Below are 20,316 nucleotides of genomic sequence, written 5' to 3'. Positions count from 1 at the left end.
AGTCCATGGGGTTGCAAAGAATTGGACACTACTAAGTGACTAACATTACCGCTACTGCTATAGTTGATTTACGATGTTGTGTTAGTTTCAGGTCTACAGCAAAGTGAATCAGTTATGTATACACACACACATATTCTTTTTCAGCTTTTCCCATGTATTACATCTATTATTACAGAATATTGAGTAGAGTTCTGTATGCTATACAGTAGGTCTTTGTTAGTTATTTTACATATAGTACTATGTAATCCTAACCGCCTAATTTACCACTTCTTAATCTGAATACTTCAGGCCTGAGAGACGGTCTCATCTCCTGGCCTACCGATCCTCAGGGCTAGAGCCTGAGCTGTCAGTCCCATCACTGCCCCAGAGCAAGAGACGAGCTTCATCAGAAAGAGCCTGTGGAGCCTGCGGATAAATTAGGAGTTTATTACGTGTGTGTGTGTGTGTGTGTGTGTGTGTGTGTGTACACCCATGCATGCACATGTGCATACTCAATCAGTCATGTCCGACTCTTTGTGACCCTGTGGACTGTGGCCCTCCAGGCTCCTCTGTCCATGGAGTTTTCCAGGCAAGAATACTGGAGTGGGTTGTCATTTCCTCCTCCAGGGGATCTTCTCCACCCATGAATCAAATCCATATCTCCTACATAGGAGATGGTAGGTAGATTCTTTACAACTGCGCCTCCTGGGATGCCCATATGTGTGTGTGTGTTTGTGTAATATATATATATATATATATATATATATAAAACAAGGACCTACTGTATGACACAGGGAATGATATCTTTTAATAATCTACAGTGGAAAAATCTAAAGAAGAATATATATATATATATATATATATATATATATATATGAATCACTTTTTCTACAGCTGAAACTTAACACAACAATGTAAATCAACTATTTTTCAACAGAACATTAAAAACAAAGAAAGAGCCTGTTGCAAGTAGGGGACCCAGCACAATCTTAGAGTCTGAGCGTATACTCAGACTAGATTCGCCAGGTCTAGGTTTACACAGTTAAATGCAGCTGACACAGATACATACACAGAAGTGAAACACATGGGAGTGTGCACTTACTTGCAAATGGCCAGCAAACACTCCTCTATGGTGTCCCTCTGAGCTTTGGTGAGGGATCGCCCCTTGGAAAGCCTGTATATTGTCTGCAGTGTAGAGTCAATCAAAGAAGTGTAGTGCTCTGTCCCGGCAAAGAGAGGGGCGCATCTTGTGAGGAGTGGGAGCACAGCAGAACATATGTACCTGTTCAGTGCCAGTGCAGCCTCGGTGGTGCTTAGGGAAACCTACGAAAAGGGGATTGAGATGCTGGTCAGTCTCCTGGGAAGGACAGGGCCAGGCTTCCCCTGTGCTGAGCTCACAACCAGCAGGGCAGGGAGGTGTACTCATATGTGTGTTTCACAGTGACAGACTGAACAACTGCCTACTCTGTCTAAAGAGACCTGTTTCTCTTTTGCATCTTAAAGGAAAAAAAGAATCAGGTTAAAAGAAATAATAAACAAAAGAAAAGCAAAGGCTGACTTGTGCTACTCATTCCGAATGGCCCACAAACACCTGTTTCCTTCAAGAAGAATCCCAAACCCTTGTTAAAATGAGCTGATGACCAGTCTAACCCAACACCCTTGTTGTCTGCAAAGTCCAATTTCCAAGTTGCTGTATTATTATTTATAATATTTTTCTGGTTCTCCATCTCTTTTCTCACATTATGGAGACTCACAAGCTGTCCTCTTGTGATTTTGAGATTACCAAATGGTTACAGGCTCCTTGGTGACTCAGTGGTAACGAATCTGCGTGCAATGCAGACGTGGGTTCGATTCCTGGGTAGGGAATATCCCCTGGAGAAAGGAATGGCAATCCACTCCAGTTTTCTTGCCTGGAGAATCCCATGGACAGAGGAACCTGGCAGGCTACACAGTCCATGGAGTTGCAAGAGTTGGACACGACTTAGCAACTAAACTACCAATACCACAAGGTGTTGAGGCTCAGCAAGCACTCAAACACTGATTTTGTGACAGTTTCACAGGAAGAAAGTGGAGCTCTGACCCCATCACCTAGTTTACGAGCACTGTGAGCAATCTGAAATCTGATCATTGGCACGAAGGTAAGACATCACTAAAGGGAACCCACTTCTTCATGGGAAAATGTGTACATGGAATAGAAACCTACGGCCTTCTCTAAAACTCAGCTGTAATCATCACTCACAGCGTTCTCTCTTGCTCATTTAGACAGGCTGGATTTAAGGAAGGCCCACTTAGTGACACTAAATATAGCCAAAGCATGGTTAACTGTCATTTTTTTTTTAAAGGGAAGAACTTCTAAAGAAACCTTGTGGCCCACAGAGATGAAATATCCTTGTTTCCTGTGATGATCACAGCCATTATATCTATAACACATTTCCTATAACACAATTTGATAAACTGTTTTCTTTGAATGGTCCATATTTCTGGGTGTTTCTATTAATTATCAAAAGTTTGCCTTCTAGGAGCTGCAGTAATCATATGGAAAGAAATAGCTAATCTTCCACATTTATCTCTTTAAAAGACAGAGTTATTAAAATGAGGAAGAGCTTTGATGCCAGTGGCTTAAAAGTTTTCAAAAGAGAATGCATGAAAATGCCTGTGCTGAGAAACTAAATACAAAGCTTCTTTTGTGGAAGTTAGTGTGTAGATAAGCCTATGATTTGAACACCAAATTCTAGAAGATTATTTGCTGCTTATCTGATTTATAAACAAGGTGAACGCTTTGATCAGGAAACCTGGAAATGTCCTACAAGTTAATCTTTTTTTATTTTTTAAATCAAAGAACTTATAAGAAAGATAAAAAAAAAAGGCAGTGGAAGCTTTTAACTGTTTTAATTTTACAAAACAGCCATATGCCCCTAATGCCTTCACAGATATACCATTTCTTACCTCCATGCCGCAGATAGGGATGGAATGCCCATTCAGATTGGGGCTCATACTGCTTTCCACTTCTGGGTGACTCCATCCATTTCTGAGTAACTCGTTCAAGTAGAATTCACCCCAGTTAAGGTACTGGCTAGCTGACCACCCCTCACCGGAGCTCAGACTTCTACTGCTGTTGGACACCAGGTGGTGCCTTTGAGACACTTTACAACTGATCAAGAAGATATGCCACTGGCTCTTTAAAAACAACCCTGAGGGTCCAGTGGTTAAGAATCCACCTTGCAATGCAGAGAACACTGGCTCGATCCCTGGTACAGAAGGTCGCACATGCAGTGGAGCAGCTAAGACCATATGCCACAGCTGCTGAGCCTGTGCTCTAACGCCCTCAAGCCACAGCTGCTGAGCCTGTGCTCTAACGCCCTCAAGCCACAGCTGCTGAGCCTGTGCTCTAATGCCCTCAAGCCACAGCTGCTGAGCCCACGTGCACCTAGAAGCCTGTGCTCGACAACAAGAGAAGTCACGGCAACAAGAAGCCCGGGTGCCACAACCAGAGAGTCGCCCACATGTGGCAACAAAGACCCAACGCAGCTAGATAAATAAATAAATAATAATACAATTTAAAAACAACCCTAAGCTGGTCAATATTTGTTTTAAAACTTAAGCTGATCTCATTGGTCTTTCCCCCTTAAACCCAGAACTTCTAGTGTTCTCTCTCTCTGCTTCGTCCTGATCTGGAGCACCTGGCATTCTTGTTTTCGAACTCCTGGGCCTCCTGTCTTGATGTCTGTCGATGATGGATTACCCTACCTCACACTTGACTGCCAAATTTGGATTTGTACTTGGCCTGTTACCTTGACCTTGTCATGCCCTGAGCTTCAGACTATCCTTCCTGATGGTCAGTGCATATAACGTAAGAAGTCAGAGTAGGAAGAGTATTTCCAGCCTATCATGCTTGCCAGCCATCCTTCTTCATAAGTGATAGAGCCATGGTTCTCATGTGAGGGTGAGTGTCTCCCAGGGTACATCTGGTGAATTGCTTTGGGGGGTGTGCTACTGGTGTGTAGTACCAGCAGAGGGCAGGAATGATTCTAAGCACCCTGCAATGCACGGGATAGCACCACTCCCTGCCACCACCACAGTGCTGAGGAAAGGACACTGCACTGGATGGAGCTCGATTGAATATCTCAGGTCCAGTTCACCTACATTGAAGTCTCTGGACCAGGAAATTCAGATCCTCCGTTTCTTGTTTCTCTATTTTCTCACCCTTTAAAGCAAGCTACTAATATGTGATCAGGGAGTAGATAGAAACTTCACTTCTAATTCCAATAATACTTTTCTCATTTTAACCACTTACTGTATCTAGAGAGGCAGAGGCTCTTAAGTCAGGTAAAAATCCAACTTCCAGCAAGTGGAGCAGAAAAGTTTGATCCTTGATGCCATACACACGGTCCAAGAACAGTACCATGGGCGCCTTGTGGTCAGGGCAGAAGTTGGCTGCCATATCTGGCTCACTGACCGACCCATCTGAAAGAAACACAGAGAATGTCATATTCTCTTTTCTGTCTCCACAGTCTCAAGTGGAACACGGAGCTTGTCTGTCTATGGCTTGTTCTCCTGACAAGAAATAGGAATTTTTGAAATAATACAAGGTGCTAGAGTCAGTTTATATTGGCTTGGAAGAGTTGATTGCTAAAATTTCAGGAATTTAGTGAGCCCGATATTAGATATGTCCATTATTAAAATTATACTTTGTAATTAAGTATATATTTTAAAACATGACAAATATTCAAAGCTTATCACTTCCCAATTATTGTACTATAATCTATATTTGATTTTATTTACATGTATTGTATTTGTATGTTGGAAATTCAGTACAGCAGGGTGCTATGTGAATTCTCTGTCCAACTCTATGCTCAGCGATATCGCATTGGGAGCTTGAGGTTGGTGAGCAAATGCCAGGAGTCAGGGGTTGATTTACTGCTTTGTTCAATGATGGCATAAAAAAGGGAGGGAGAAAAATGTAAGGCAGATTAAATTGAAAAGTATGTCATGCTTATAAGCATTGCAACCTAAATAGCACAACACTGAGGACATGCTCTTTCAGTATTTAGTGAGTATTATCTGGTTTAGGTGAAATTTAGATCAGGAAATCATCCAAGAATTGTAACCTTATTTTAATAAAAAGGGTCAAAGATAAAGTGAGGAAAATGCCATGAAGCAAAAAAAAAAAAAAAAAAAATTTCTTGACGTGGAGAACAAAAAGGATCTCTAAAGGGGATAAAAAAGAAAAAGTCTTCCTCCTACAGTTTAGTTAAGACCAAAAACTAGAAAAGAGAGCTCCAGAATGATCAAGCTAAAGTCACACCTTATATAAATTCTGTACATCATAAGGCACCCTGAGAGTTGCAAACATTTAGTGCTATCCAGTCCCAAACCTAATTCAGCCCAGGCATCTATGCAGGACTCTGGGAGAGCAAGGAGAGGACTCCTTCCAGACAGGACGCTGCCTGCGTCTCCTCCCCTGAGCACTAGTGGGAGCTGCTTATGAACAGGGGAGGCTGAGTTAGTATCTCAAATATCCGGTATACTGTCTAAAAGACAGTACTTTTACGGGATACTAATGAGCGTTCTGTGTTCAAAAAGTTTGGGAAACACTGAGTTCAACATTTATCTTCTTTACCACATGGTTTCTCAGAGGCTTCATGAAGTTATAAAATGTGATACGTTCAAGAATGACGTCACCAAGATGGGGGGAGTAGGAGACCACAAGCTTGATCTCCCCCAAAGATCAGCTACCCATGGGCAACACCAGCTTTGGGAGGGCTTTGGAGGGCTTAGGGAGGGCCCCACCAAATAAACTGCGGCAACACTTGCTGTTCAGTCACTCAGCCGTGTCCGACTCTTTGTGACTCCATGGACTGAGGCACACTGGGCTTCCCTGTCCTTCACTATCCCCAGGAGTTTCCTCAAACTCATGCCATTGAGTTGGTGATGCCATCCAACCATCTCGTCCTCTGTTGCCCACGTCTCCTCCTGCCCTCAATCTTTCACATCATCAGGGTCTTTTCTAGTGAACTGGCTCTTTGCATCAGGTGGCCAACATATTGGAGTTTCAGCTTCAGCATCAATCCTTGCAATGAATATAGAGGAATAAAACATCTGAGAGTAAGTGCACAAAAAGGGAGGGAAGGGTGGCTTCATGTTGCCCGCATTCTTCAGGCTGGCCCTGCTCAGTGCCAAGAAGGAAACTCAACTAGAAAGAGTTTCTTTTGCCAGTTAGTGAGAGTAGGGTGTGTGATTGGTTTCCAGAGCCTTCTGGGGCACTGCATGAAGGGCCAGCTTTGGTTTCACCCCACCCAGAGACTGGCAAAGCTGAGATGCCTAGAGACACCTAGGAATAAGAAAGAAGGGCAGGGGTGACCAGTATCAGCCACACAGTAGGAGATCCTGGTTTTCCAGTGACCTGCCTGCTGAGGACCCAGCAGCTTTTGCCACTGAAGAAACTAAAAGCCAGCACAGCCACCACAAAATCCAGATTTCACAGGATTCTGTCCCATGGGTTTGTGTGTGTTCACAGATGCCCAGTCACCTGACTCTCTCCCCATTGCTCCCCAGGAACAGCCAGAACCCCAAATCTGCACCAGCAGCCAGCCCCGGCCTCTGTGATTGTGCAAGTATGAGACACCATCTAGACTCCTTCAGCTGCAGGGTTACCGCCCCAGCTGTGCACCCGCACACTGCCAGCCCAGCTCCAATTCTGGGCCTTCACTGCTGTACATGCACCAGGTGAGACCCAGCAGGGTCTCCCCACGTGCCAGTGTACCCACAGCTGGCTCTGGTCTTTGCTGCCGGCCCCGCCCTTGCCACTACATGTGAGTCTGCAGCTGGTCCCTGCAAGTGTGTGTGCCACTGGCCCTGGCCACCACCACCACTGCCTGCCCTGGGCCCTAGCAGCTAGACCTGAAGCACTGCTTAGGGAGCTGACAGCCCTGTCGGTCACGGAGGACCCCAGGCAGCACCGGCCAAGGACCATGCAGTTGTCAATATTGCTGACCCCAGGGGCCCGAGGCAACAAGACATCATGTGCTGTCTGGACCTGAAGTTGCCTTACATTCCTATACCAGAAGAGCCCCACCTGAAGGCGAAGGTCTTTCTTTACCAAAGTCAGTCCATAGAGTCTGGAAGAGGTGACTGTTTCCTCAAATGCACAATACCTATGCAAGGCTACAGGGCTCATGAAGAACAAGAGAAACACGCTCCACAAAAAGAATACAGTAAGTGCCTAGTAACTGAAACCAAACAAACAGCGATGCATGAATTGCCTGACAAAGATTTTTAAATAGTTATTCTAAAGATGCTTAGAGAGCTGCAAGAGAATCCAGATAAACAAATTAATGATATAGAGAAAGCAAGAACAAAAACATGAGTTCAACAAAGTGATAGAACAAAACATTAAAAAAATTAAAAAGAACAGAAAAGAAATATTGGGGCTGAAGAATATAATGACTAAATGGAAAAATTCAATAGAGAGTGTCTTCTGGACCAAGCAGAAGAATCAGTGAATTCAGAGATAAATCATTTGAAATTATTCAGCAAACAGAAAAAAAGAATGAAGAAGGTCTACAGGGTTTAAGGGATAGCATTAAGAGAAACAATTTACCTATCACTGGAGTCCAGGAGAAAAGAGGAAGAAAGAAGCAGAAAGCTTAAAGACATAATGACAGAATTTCCCAAACCTGAGGAGGTATTTGGACATCTAAGTTTATAAAGCTAATAAGTCACCCTCAAATTTCAATCCCAAACCATCTTCTCGAAGACACATTATAATAAAATTGTCTAAAATCAGAGATGAAGAGAATTTGGATTCCTATCTTACACAAAAGTTTATCACAAAAGTTGACTAGAAATAGATTAAAGACTTAAAATTCCTAGAAAGAAACACAGTGGGTAAGATCCTTGATAGGGTCTTGGCAATGATTTTTCTGGATATATGACACCAAAAGTAAAAATCAGCAAGTGGACAAATTAAGCTAATGAGTTTTTGCATAGCAAAAGAAACAATCAACAATTTGAGAAGGCAACTTACAGAATGCAATAAAATACTTGCAAAACATATATCTAATAAGGAGTTAATACCCAAAATATATAAGGAACTCAAAAACTCAACAACAAAAAACAAATGATCTGACTTAAAATGGTCAAGGGATACAAACAGATATTTTCCGAAGACATACAAATGGCCAAGAAATACATGAAGAGATGCTTAACATCACTCACCATCAGGGAAATGCAAATCAAAACCACAAGGACATATCATCTCACACCCAGCAGAAAGATTATTAAAAAAAAAAAAACAAGGGATAAAAAATGTTGGCGAGGATAAGGAGAAAAGGGAACCCTTGTTGTTGGTGGGAATATACATTGTGCAGCCACTATGGAAAAAGTGTCGAGTTTCCCCAAAATCACAAACAGAACAACCAAATGATCCAGCAATCCCACTTCTGGATATATAGCCAAAGGAAACAAAATCAGTATCTTCAAGAGGTATCTGCATCCTTAGGTTGATTGTGGCATTACTCACAATAGCCAACACATAGAAAAAAATAGTCTAAGTGTCCACAGATAGATGGATAGAGAAAATGTGGTCTATACATACATAAGGACACACACAGACACACAGAGAATAACACTATTTAGCTATCAAAGAAGGAAATCCTGCCGTGTGTAGCAACATGGATGCACCTTGAGGATATAATGCTAAGTGAAATAAGTTAGAGAAAGACAAGTATTGTATGAGCTCACTTATACATTGAACTCATAATAATTGAACTCATAGAAAGTGAGAGTAGACTGATGGTTACTACATGTTGGGGAAGGGAGGGAAATGGAAGGTGTTGGCCAAAGGGTACAAACTTTCAGTTATAAGATGAGTAAGTTTGGGGGAATCTAATGTACAGCGTGGTGACCATAGTTAACAACGCTGTATTGTATACTTGAGAGTTACTTTGAGAGTAGAACTTAAATGTTCTTACCATAACAGCAACAAATGATAACTATGCAAGGTGAAGCATGCATTTACTTACTTTATTTTGATAAACATATCAAATCATCACACTGTATACCTTAAACTTATACAACATTATGGGTCAATTATATCTCAGTAAAGACAGAACAATGTGGTATATCCCAAGGTTTCCCAAACTTATTTGACTCCAAACCCCTTGTTAACATGTACAGCAATTAGCGTGCTTTACCAAAATGTCTCGCGGAACACCAGTTTGCGAAACACTGCAGCAGCAGCATGCTGTCTTTCCACCTTTTCCACCAGCCAGGAGGAAACTAACTGGATAGCAGATGGAGTGACATGGAGAGCCTCTGTGTTTGGGGAGAGTGTAAGTTTTGTAAGGTTAACACAGACTGATGCCCAATGTCAGAAGAAGCAGTGGAAAAAGGCCCTTTATGGTCCATGGCCGTGAGGCGCATAGCACTATGGCCAAGGGAGCCTGAGTCAGACCCTATCCTTCCATTGCCCCAGCTGGCTGCACAGTTTGGGGGCACAGAGGCAAAGGAGATGGGAGGTTTGGAGAGAGCTCTTGTTGGTGCCAGTCCATCAGCCTCCCTCCAGACAACTGGAGTTCAGAAGACAGTGAGGTCTCGGCAAGCCATATTTATAGGACATGGTGTAGGGAAGTCTCAACCCAAAGGAGCAGAGGAGACAAGCAGCCAGCTGGAGCTGGGAGGAGAGAACTCCCCACTGCCAGAAAAAGAGCAAGATCCTGTCCCTGTGAAGCCTGCCCTGCAGTAGGAGGCAGGGAGGACCCCTGCACTGCACACAGGGTCCTGCTGCGAGTGGGTGGCCCTGGGGAGGCTGGCAGGACTCAGTCTTCAGCCATTCCCTTACCTTTGTTCAGGGAAGGCAGTTTCAAGGGGATGCTGATGATTCCAACCAAGTCCTCGGTGGGAACCAGGGAGCGCAGGATGGACCTGATCCGGATGGCTTCTCCCTTCCCTGTCTGGATAAGCTGCAAGGTAGGGTTGGAGAGTAAGATAAATGAAGTTCCCATATGCCCACTCCACCCCACCTTAAAAGTTTGGGCAGTAAAATTATTCTCCTTGTAGGGGGATGGGTTGGGTACACTTTTGTGTCTCCCTAATTGTTCTAGACATGGGTGGCCACAGAAAAAAAGAAGCACTTTCTCTTGATTTTCTAGAAGAGGTGCTACTGAGGGAATAACTCTGGCCAAGGAAGGCAAGTGGATTCCTTTGCTGTGATAGCAACAGTCGTGTAGTCTCAGCAGTGACGGCAGCCTGTTGTTGAGTCTCAGTGTGACTGCAGCCCTGGGAGCTCTAGGTAGCCATGACAAGTGTGGTGACAATGTGGCCATGATTCCAGACCCTGGAATTCTGCTCAATGTAGACATGACTTAGGTGTTTTGCTTTCCCAAAAAAGTTTGATTAATGCTGAGAACAGGGCAACAAGAGGGATATAGAAGATGTCAGAGAGAACTTCAGAATCTCAAGGGAGTTATTTGGGAATGGATAGCCTGATTCTTATGGCCACGGTGGGCATGTACACAGCCACATCCTCCTGGATGTGGGGGCAGCAGGCACGCTTCTGGGCACAGGCTCTTAGCTGGCAATGGAAGTGTCATGAGCTCAGGACTGAGCCTACCTAGGAGGTAGCTGGGTGACATGCTGGGACACAATGCTTGCAGAATCAGAGACAGGAGGACACCTATGTGTGACCCTAGCTGTGAGCACAGCTGTTATTTTTAAACTTACATAATTGTATTAGTTTTGCCAAATATCAAAATGAATCCGCCACAGGTATACATGTGTTCCCATCCCAACCCTCCTCCTCCTCCCTCCCTCCCCATACCATCCTCTGGGCCGTCCCAGTGCACCAGCCCCAAGCATCCAGCATCATGCATCGAACCTGACTGGCAACTTATCCATAGCAAGGATAAGTTTTGTTTCTGGACATATGTATACTAGGTTACAATGTAAATGATATTAATTTGCTCAACAAGTTTGTTTGGAACAAATTGTTACAGAAAAACCCAAGTGATCTTGTTAGCCCACCCCAAATTTCTTACTATGGTTAAAATAATTTTTTTGGTCAAAAGAATTTGAAAGCCACTACTTAAATCAATGCTATCTTTTCATTAGCACTATTTACAACATACCCACTGTTATCTTGGCTGTGACCAAATATATAACCTCATCAATACCAGAAACCACTATTTATATCATCCTAGTCTGCATTGCAAGTACTTTTAGGAGACACTGGCATAATCCAAATGCAGTGAACACTGTGGAGAGAGCACCTGAGCCCTGAATGAACAAAGTTCTATTACACAGTTACCAAGTACTTTTAAAATAGAAGGAACTATCTTTTCTGTTTTCCTACAAGCAGCAATTATTTCCTCTCTCACTTAATAATGTGAGACTTTATAAGAAATAAGGCCAGTATGTGTCTCCACCCTCAGCAGAGATGAAAAAGGGAAGGTGAAAACACAACTTTGAATACACAAATTCAGTTTGAAACTGAATGTTTGAGAAGACATCTCATAAAAATAGAATCATCTTTTCCAGTATATCTGCAAAGCTTACCGCTGGGAAATAATCAAACATGAATTGTGACTATCTTCCTGATGCCTAACACCATGGTCATCAAAAAAAGATTTTCCATGTGGAGTGTCCTGACAGAGACAACCATGAAATCAAGTTGGTCACATTGTGACCAGGCTGAGGTACAAGAAAATGTAATTTTTGGAGGCTTCTGAAACAAGAATATGTAGGGTCACAGAGAAATCATACAACACAGAAATTTTCCCAGGAGTCATTCCTCAGAAAACTGTAGAATCAGGTTCCAGAGGCAGAAACTACTTTTGATTTTGGCTAGAAGGAATAGAGAGAAAGGCACGTTCACACATGCCAGGGACAGAAGAAGAAATGACCTTCACGACATCTACCATGTTCCTGATTCAAGTCCCTCAAAGCTGCTCTCTGGGCACTTATCACTTACGTGCATCTCAGGAGCACAGCGGCCCAGCAGGTCTATAAGAGCCGAATAAAATGACATGATTGCATTGCCCATGTGCACGATCTCTTCTTCATCTTCATCGTCCTCTGTGCTGCTGAGACAGAAGCGACACAAGGAGCTGTAAGGAAGTCATGCAGGTGGCACCATGCTCGAGACATGATATGGAAATACTTTCTCTGCTCACCCTGGGCATCATGCATCCTTTCCACTGGACTCTTTCTCTCCCCCCAGATGTCAATGAGGTGGTTTAACTCAGCAAGCTCAAATGACCCAAATATACTCCCATGAACTTAACTGACATGAGTGGATCATGCAGACTACACTCACTCATGGAGCAGCACTGTGACCCCCAAAGTGAAAGAAAGTGAAAGTGAAATCTCTCAGTCGTGTCCGACTCTTTGTGACCCCATGGGCTGTAGCCTACCAGGCTCCTCCATCCATGGGATTTTCCAGGCAAGAATATTGGAGTGGGTTGCTATTTCCTTCTCCAGGGGATCTTCCCCACCCAGGGATTGAAACCGCGTCTCCCACATTGTAGGCAGACGCTTTACTGTCTGAGCCATCAGGGAAGTCCAAAACATCTACCAACCATTCCATCATTTTTCTGCTAGGCAGACATGGAAAGCACATTGGACGGGAGTCAGGAAGGCCAAGTTCAGGCCCTGGCTCTGATGCTAAGAAGCTATATGACTCTGGGCCTCAGTTTTTCTCAGGTTACATGAGGAAGTTGGGACAGCTTATGTTTTGGGTTCTAATTCTACCAGATCACCTACCAGAAATGATGACCAGAAAAAAAAAAAAAAAAAAAAAAGAGCCCCTGGCTGGAGTTATATCCCAAGCTAGGCTGAGTTATATCCCTTCTCTAGATTCTGGGGTCTAATTTAGAGGCCGTGATAAAAGGGAAATGGTCACAAGACATAGTGAAAGGAAGGTCACAAGGCCGATAATGTACTAACTATAGCTTTAACTGTTAAATTCCAAGATTAGTAGAGCTGTGATTTTTTCACATTCTGCAGCTTTCTTTTTACCCCAGGAATCAAATCAGACACTTTCAGAAGAGGAAGTGGAGGTTGCTCCTTCTTTTCAAAAGTATGAGAGGTATGAGGTGAAACAGTGGGATTCAAAATACTGAAGGGGACAGGCTGGAGTTAGACAGTGACTGGAGCCCGTTGGTCCAGGCCTCTTAGCCTAGACACAGTTTCCTCTGGTGGGGATGCCACAGGGAGGCATGGGGGTGGGGTGTGGTGGGGGTTGAGCTTGCGACTTCTGGATTTGCCAACGGACCTGACTGGAGAAGGCGAAACGGAAGGCAGGGAAGATAAGACTGATCATGAAGCTTACTGGGAGAGTCAAGATAACAAGCTCACAAAGTGATCTAAGCTGTTTGAGCAACAGCTGTAAGGAGCCTGTGCTTCTTCTACCAGAGAGAGGTTATTGACACTTGCTTTATCATGCATGTACTGAGAATATTGGGGAGCTCACCAACCATACGGAGGCGGGAAGGCAATTCTATTCACTTACACTTCCCTCTTGTAGCCCTGTGAGGGGAGGTCGAGGGCTGGGTTCTCAGAGATCTTAATGGCGCCTTGCATGGCCGCCAACAGACCGTTTCCTCCTTCACCCCGCAGGGCGGGGCCGAAGCACTCGGGGCGTCTGATGAGCAGCTTGACCACGACACTAGCATTTTCTTCCACACTTTCACCTAAGGGAAAGAGGCATTTTTACCATCTCGCTGGAGGGGACAACCTCAGAACTGATTTCATTTTTTTGGCCATGCCATGTGACTTACAGGACCTTAGCTTCCCGACCAAGAATTGAACCTATGTTCCCTGCAGTGAAAGCGTGGAGTCCTAATTACTGGACTGCTGACAAAGTTGCCCAGAATTGATTTCTAATTGATAAGGCTGGAAGAACAGTTTTGGTTTAGCTTGTCACATACTCTTAAGATTAGTAGCTAATACTGATGCAGAGGAAGCTTTGATAAATTAGGTCAGAATCTATTTATCTGAAGTAGTACAATTAACCAGTATTAGAACAGAGTCTTGCTTCTCAGTTCAGGATTTTATGCCATTCACATTATTTCAGTATATTTAGGTCCTCAGAGGGCAAGAAATAGACTACTGCATCTACCATGGATTACTGATTAATTCATAAGTGACTTAGAGAAAGAGGACCTTTATGTCTTTATTAACTCCCTTGGGGTGCTTATTAGGTATTTCCTTGCTTCCTTGAGATGAGGTAATAGGGTAACTCAAGCTGGTGTGTTTCAGTTAGCATCTGGAGAGGTGACGTGCCTCAGCTGTTCTCTCTGGGGTATGTCTCTCTTGGGGATGACAATGTTAGTCGCTCAGTTCTGTCTGACTCTTTGCGACCCCATGGCCTGTAGCTTTCCAGGTTCCTCTGTATCATGGGATTTTCCAGGCAAGAATACTGGAGTGGGTCGCCATTTCCTTCTCCAGGGGATCTCCCCAACCCAGGGATCCAACCCGAGTCTCCCGCATTGCAGACAGATTCTTAACTGTCTGGGCCACCAGGGAAACTCTCGGGGATGGACCTCAGGGCATTTCTGAAATCATTTATCTGGGTAAGAATCTACTTGGTAAAGTTGTCTTAGTTATTCTTAGAATTGCTCTGTGGGGAGCTAAAGACTGGATGACTGTGTTTGCTGGTATTTCTGTTTGGAAGAAACCGTAGATAACCAAGACAGGGTATCACTTCCCAAAGAAGTGATTAAGCAGTGAACCGCCACATGTGGACAGGGATCGCCAATGCTTCTCAGAGTCAGTTTTAAAATCCAAAGTAGTTTTACAGCTTGTTCAAACAATTTCATGAGACATACTTTCTGTCTCAGTGTCTCATACAAAATCTTAACTTGCGTCTGAGAATTCACCCCTGGGCCAAACCTCAAAGACAAGGCTTTTTGACACTGTGTACTGGATGAAACCTGAAGAAAAATATTTTTATAAAATTACTAGATATTATTGGAGGATTCAATTCCATAATAGAGGTTGCATCTTGATACGCTGTTGTATTAATTATGTATCCTTGCATTAAAAATTATCTTCAATCTTAACAGGCTAAGACTAACTATTATCTCATAGTTTTTGTAGTTCAGGAATTTGGGAGTGACTAAGCGAGGCAGCCCTGGCTCGGGATCTCCCATGAGGCTGCAATAAAACTGTCAGCCAGGGCTGCCGTCTTCTGAAGGCCTGACTGGACATGGAGTATCAGCTTCCGTGCTTACTCACATGGCTGTGAGCAGGAGGCTTCAGCTCCTCACCGTAAGACCTCTTGATAGGGCTGTTTGAGTGTTCTCATGACATGCCAGCTGGCTTCCCACAGAACAAAGGATCCAAGAGAGCGCGTCAGGGAGAAGCTGCGACACCTCTTACAACCTTGTCACATACTGTCACTTCTACTATATCCTATCCATGAGAAGTGGTTCACTGAATCCAGCTCGCACTCAAAGGCAGAAGAAGTAGGCTCCGTCTTTTGGAGGGAGGTACAAGGAAGAATTTATAGATGTATTTTAAAACTATCACAAGAGTTTAAGTTCTGTGTAATGAACATTTTTATGAATCAACTTATAATGGCACATTAGAATGGAAACCTATAAAGCCTGGCTTCTCCTCTAGATTTTTAGCAAATCCCTGTGTGAGCAGGCATACTGCACCAGCTCACCAAGTCTCATTTGTCCTGTTGAGATACTTGTGCCTCTTCTAGTTTTAGGGTGAGTCCATTAGTCTTACTCATGTGCAGAGATTTCTTCCATCATGTCCACAGCATTAGAAGGGCTGAGCTTGCTTCCAAACACTTGAAATTAACTTGGGCCCACTCACATGTGAACACACTGCTGTGTCTCACAGCCCTGGACAGTCTACCAGTATTCCTGGTCTAAGCATGGCCTGCTGACATCCTTTCTTATCACTTGACCTTCTATACCACAGGTAAAATCCAAGATTGTTAAGTTTACACCAACATAAGTTTTAGAACCGTGTAATTAGATTCAGAATAGAGTTTCATTAAACTGAATTTATACAGCCCATCAGCATGCATTCACTATTTTATAGCTCAAGCCTTCAAGAAGAGACTACATTTTTTTGTAAAGAAGTTTTTCTTCAAGTTTCATCTAATATAGTATCAAAACAGCATTTGTTTTTAACTAAACCAGAATCCACGTGAAGAAAATTCTCAGGAGATGCTGAAAGGGTAAAATAGTCACAATAATGATATGGTGGAAAGAATCAGGAAGGAAAGGAACCCAAGGGGAGGTTGACATTGTACTGTTTACAGAGGAGTTCAGATAAAGAAGTGATGCTAGTTCTAAGGACATGTTTTCCATGAGGTCAACCTAGCATTTATACACGATAGAGATTATTCACAGAGGGATACTTAAAGAAAAGCACCAGGAGAATCAGTATATTTGAAAGCAAGTATTTTTAGTTATAGATGTAACCCACAGTTGACGACTTTAAAATATTGTTGGCCTTCAACACCTATCAGGTAGCACATATTTCTACACTCCCAGTTGTCATTTCCTATTACAAGAATAATGAAGCTAAAACTTTGACATTTTAAGTGTCAAAAATGGAGGAAAAAATTCAACCCTATTAGTCAAGCTTATTTAAACACTGTGCTCAGATTCTCTCAGTTCTCAGAATGGAAACACTTATGGGTCAACCCTTGTCTTAACCAGTATGCTGAAATTAACTTTGTTCTTTCCAAAGTGATCAGTGTCATGAAGCTTGATGGAACATGGACCACAGTGTCCAAAAGGATTTGAAGAATTAAGACTGTGAGTTCTGTATTGAGTTTGCTATTGAAATTCATTTGCCAAGGTAGCCTTATTTTATCTGAATCTTATGTCTTCAGTTCAGTTGCTCAGTCGTGTCTGACTCTTTGTCTGAGAGACCCTATGGACTGCAGCATGCCAGGCTTCCCTGTCCATCACCAACTCCTGGAGCTTGCTCAAACTCATGCCCATCAAGTCAGTGATGCCATCCAACCATCGCATCCTCTGTCGTCCATTTCTCCTCCCACCTTCAATCTTTCCCAGCATCAGGGTCTTTTCCAATAAGTCAGTTCTTCGCATCAGATGGCCAAAGTATTGGAGTTTCAGCTTTAGCATCAGTCCTTCCAATGAATATTCAGGACTGATTTCCTTTAGGATGGACTGGTTGGATCTCCTTGCAGTTCAAGGGACTCTCAAGAGTCTTCTCCAACACCACACTTAAAAAGCATCAATTCTTCAACACTCAGCTTTCTTTATAGACCAACTCTCGTATCTATAAATGACTATTGGAAAAACCGTAGCTTTGACTAGATGGACTTTCGTTGGCAAAGTAATATCTCTGCTTCTTAATATGCTGTCTAGGTTGGTAATAGCTTTTCTTCCAAGGAGCAAGCATCTTTTAATTTCATGGTTTCAGTCATCATCTGCACTGATTTTGGAGCCCCCCAAAATAAAGTCTCTCACTGTTTCCATTATTTCCTCATCAATTTGCCATGAAGTGATGGGACCAGATGCCACATCTAAGCTAATTAGGTTGGCTGGTACAATGGATCCAGGAAGCTATAGCTTGATCACTGTATATTGGTCATCTGTGGGGGATGCAGAGAGCACTCTGCAAGAGGAAGGAACTGAAGTGCAACCATTGATGCTAATTGGAGAGGGGACCAAGGAAAAGGATTTCTGAAGGTTTTGCAAGGTAGAAAGGTTGGTCTGATTAGAAGAGAAGAGAACAGTCTCTTCTAATTACCTGTAGCTCAGTACGCTGGGCTGCCAACCAAATCCCAAGGGAGAAGGGGAATACTGATCTTGAAGGCATTTTTCAAGGGAAAGAGAGATCTGAGGTAAACTAGTTTTGCCCAAGGGCTTACAACAGTGTTTTTGCTGGAGTTCCAAATGAATAATAAGCTTAATAACGGTGCACATTCACAGAGCTTCTCTTCAAAGTCTCTCAACACTGCCTTCGTATTACCACCTTGTTTTCAATGTTCCTGAGAAGTTAGATGGAAATGGAATGATTCTCTCCGTTTTAATCTTAAGCAGTCATTCTCATCACAGGAATGATTAACAAGAATATCATGATTGCCCATTGCTTTTCTTACTGTCTGTATTCTAACCACAATTCCTATTTTAAGTTCTTTTGCTTGGAATGCTCTCTTCCTTTCCATTCCTTTGACATAAAACCTTGACCTATGCAATTCCATTTTGCCCTTGAGGATCAGCTTAAACTTGAAAGTTCCAGAGGATGTAATCCTCCAAAACGCCCCATCTTATTTCTTAAAGCATTGTACACAAGTGTAATTAATGAATGTTTTGGTATCTGTATTTTTCATACTAGACTGTATATTTAATGAGAACACAGTCCATGTCTGAATTATCTAACCTTGTACGCTCAAGCCTCTTGTTAATGTCATTTACAGGCTTGAAAGGATCAAATGGAATGCTGAGGGTGATTATCCATCACTGCATTACCAACGCAATTATCAGCTGTTGTTTGCAAGAACTGAGGCTGTCCATTTCCTAGGATTATAAATTTGACAACAAGAACAAAATCTTAGACATTTTAATCTTAACCATCCCCAGTCATCAATACCAATCACAATGAAGAGTGGTTATTACATTTTTTATGACTCTAAAGACATGAATACAGAACCAGCTGATTCTTTTAAGCATCTGTACCTACTATGCCCTTCAAAGCTAACATGCTAAATTTGTATTCTTGATCCTAAAAGACCTTTTTTTCAGCATTATTGAGATATAAATGTCATACCCTAAAAGGTTTCTGGCTCCCAGCTCAGCGCCTCTCAGTATGCTCTCCCCTGACTACTCTGTTAAACTAGGTCCATTTCTTTCCTCAGGATGTTGTTCAACATCTGCCTTCTTCCCCAGGCATTCCTTTATTCCAAGATTCCAACAAGCACCATCATTTTTGGCCTGCCCACAGCCACATGTGTCACTATGGAGGTGGGTGCAGTTGAGTTTTTTAGTATGTATATAATGATTTTGATCATTTTGCTTCAGTTTGCTCTGTTTGCTGCTTTGACTTTCAGTGACTTCAGGGTAGAGCTTCTCATGCATGTCTCCTGTCACTTCTCACAGCCCCTCATGCACTCTTCACATGTCACACGACGGACGTCCGAGTTATGATCAAGCTGCCTAGGGAAACAGATTCAGTAAAGCTGGACACATCGTGTTTTCAGATAAGTTTGCAGCCTGAGGAAGACACACTAAAATGCTCCAAGGACTCTATGGAGGCACAGATTTACTTTCCCCCTTCTTTTTCTTCTTTGTTTTTGGACTGTGCCACATGGTCTGTGGGATCTTAGTTTCCTGACCAAGGACTGCGCCTGGACCCTCAGCAATGAAGGCACCAAGTCCCAACCACTGGGCTGCCAGGGAATTCCCCTTCCTCTTGCGGATCTGTAAGGAATCTTTTCCTACTTGGTATCTACCTTAGGAAGGGATTAATCACACACCCAGACACATCTGTGTCTAGACAGGCTATAAAGTTTGTAATTGCTGGGTTAATAGAAACCTCTCAACTTTAGTCCTCCCAGAGTTAAACACAACCCAAGGTTTCCCAGCAAGCTAATAAAAATAAAGTGGAGAAAATTATATGCTTTAAGAAGTTCTCTTAAAAACAAATCTTGTTTAAGAAGATTTAACACCAACATTAAGAGAAACTACTAAAATAATGTTAGAAAAGAATTTTCTAATTCTATTATTTTGATATAGCAAGAGCTTTTGATTTGGCTTAAAAAAAATTGTTTTTAAACAAACACTAGCACCAAACAGAAATTAAACAATTCCAATTTTTGATCAACTCAAAGGAGAAAATGCTGTTTCTCCTTGTTCATTAGGGAGACACTGTTTGCAAGACAATGCTATATAATGGTTTGAGTGGAGTTTGGCCTCTGGAGCCAAACTGTTCTGGTTCAAATCCTCACAAATGTCTACTAGCTGTGTGATTCTGGCAAAGGTACTTATTAATGGCTCTAAGCATCAAGGTGTTTATCCATAAAATGATGACAATAACTATATCTAACTCACTGGGTTGTTATATAAATGAACCAGTTTGTACATATGAATCCCGCTCTCTTCTATGTTCTCCCCTGGACAGTCTGTTCTTACCATTTCAACTGCGGGTGACCTGCAAGCCCAATTGGTCCCAATCTGTTGTCTGATTGATCTCTATCCTATAGCCTCAATTTGGGGCATCTCCATCTAGGGGGGTCACACACTGCAAAATTTTTCCCCAAAACACACAAGCCCATGACCCTCCATCTCCAACCACTTTGTCCTTCCGACCACCCTTACTTCTTTTCTGCCTTAGATCACTAAG

At 42.8% G+C, this 20,316-nt stretch overlaps 1 protein-coding gene across 1 annotated transcript in view; it reads right to left on the bottom strand.

Moving 5' to 3' along the window:
- The window catches only part of RYR3 (ryanodine receptor 3), a 457,031-nt gene that overhangs the window by 114,474 nt on the left and 322,241 nt on the right, over positions 1–20,316 (bottom strand). Inside the window, 5 exon segments of the mRNA XM_070378270.1 lie at positions 1,082–1,302; positions 4,274–4,443; positions 9,821–9,941; positions 11,948–12,056; positions 13,487–13,667. Of these exon segments, the coding sequence (XP_070234371.1) occupies positions 1,082–1,302; positions 4,274–4,443; positions 9,821–9,941; positions 11,948–12,056; positions 13,487–13,667 (802 nt within the window).

Source organism: Bos mutus, chromosome 10 (genome assembly GCF_027580195.1).
Source record: "Bos mutus isolate GX-2022 chromosome 10, NWIPB_WYAK_1.1, whole genome shotgun sequence".
In the NCBI taxonomy this organism is placed as follows: Eukaryota; Metazoa; Chordata; class Mammalia; order Artiodactyla; family Bovidae; genus Bos; species Bos mutus.
This window is presented reverse-complemented; position numbering and strand designations above follow the sequence as displayed.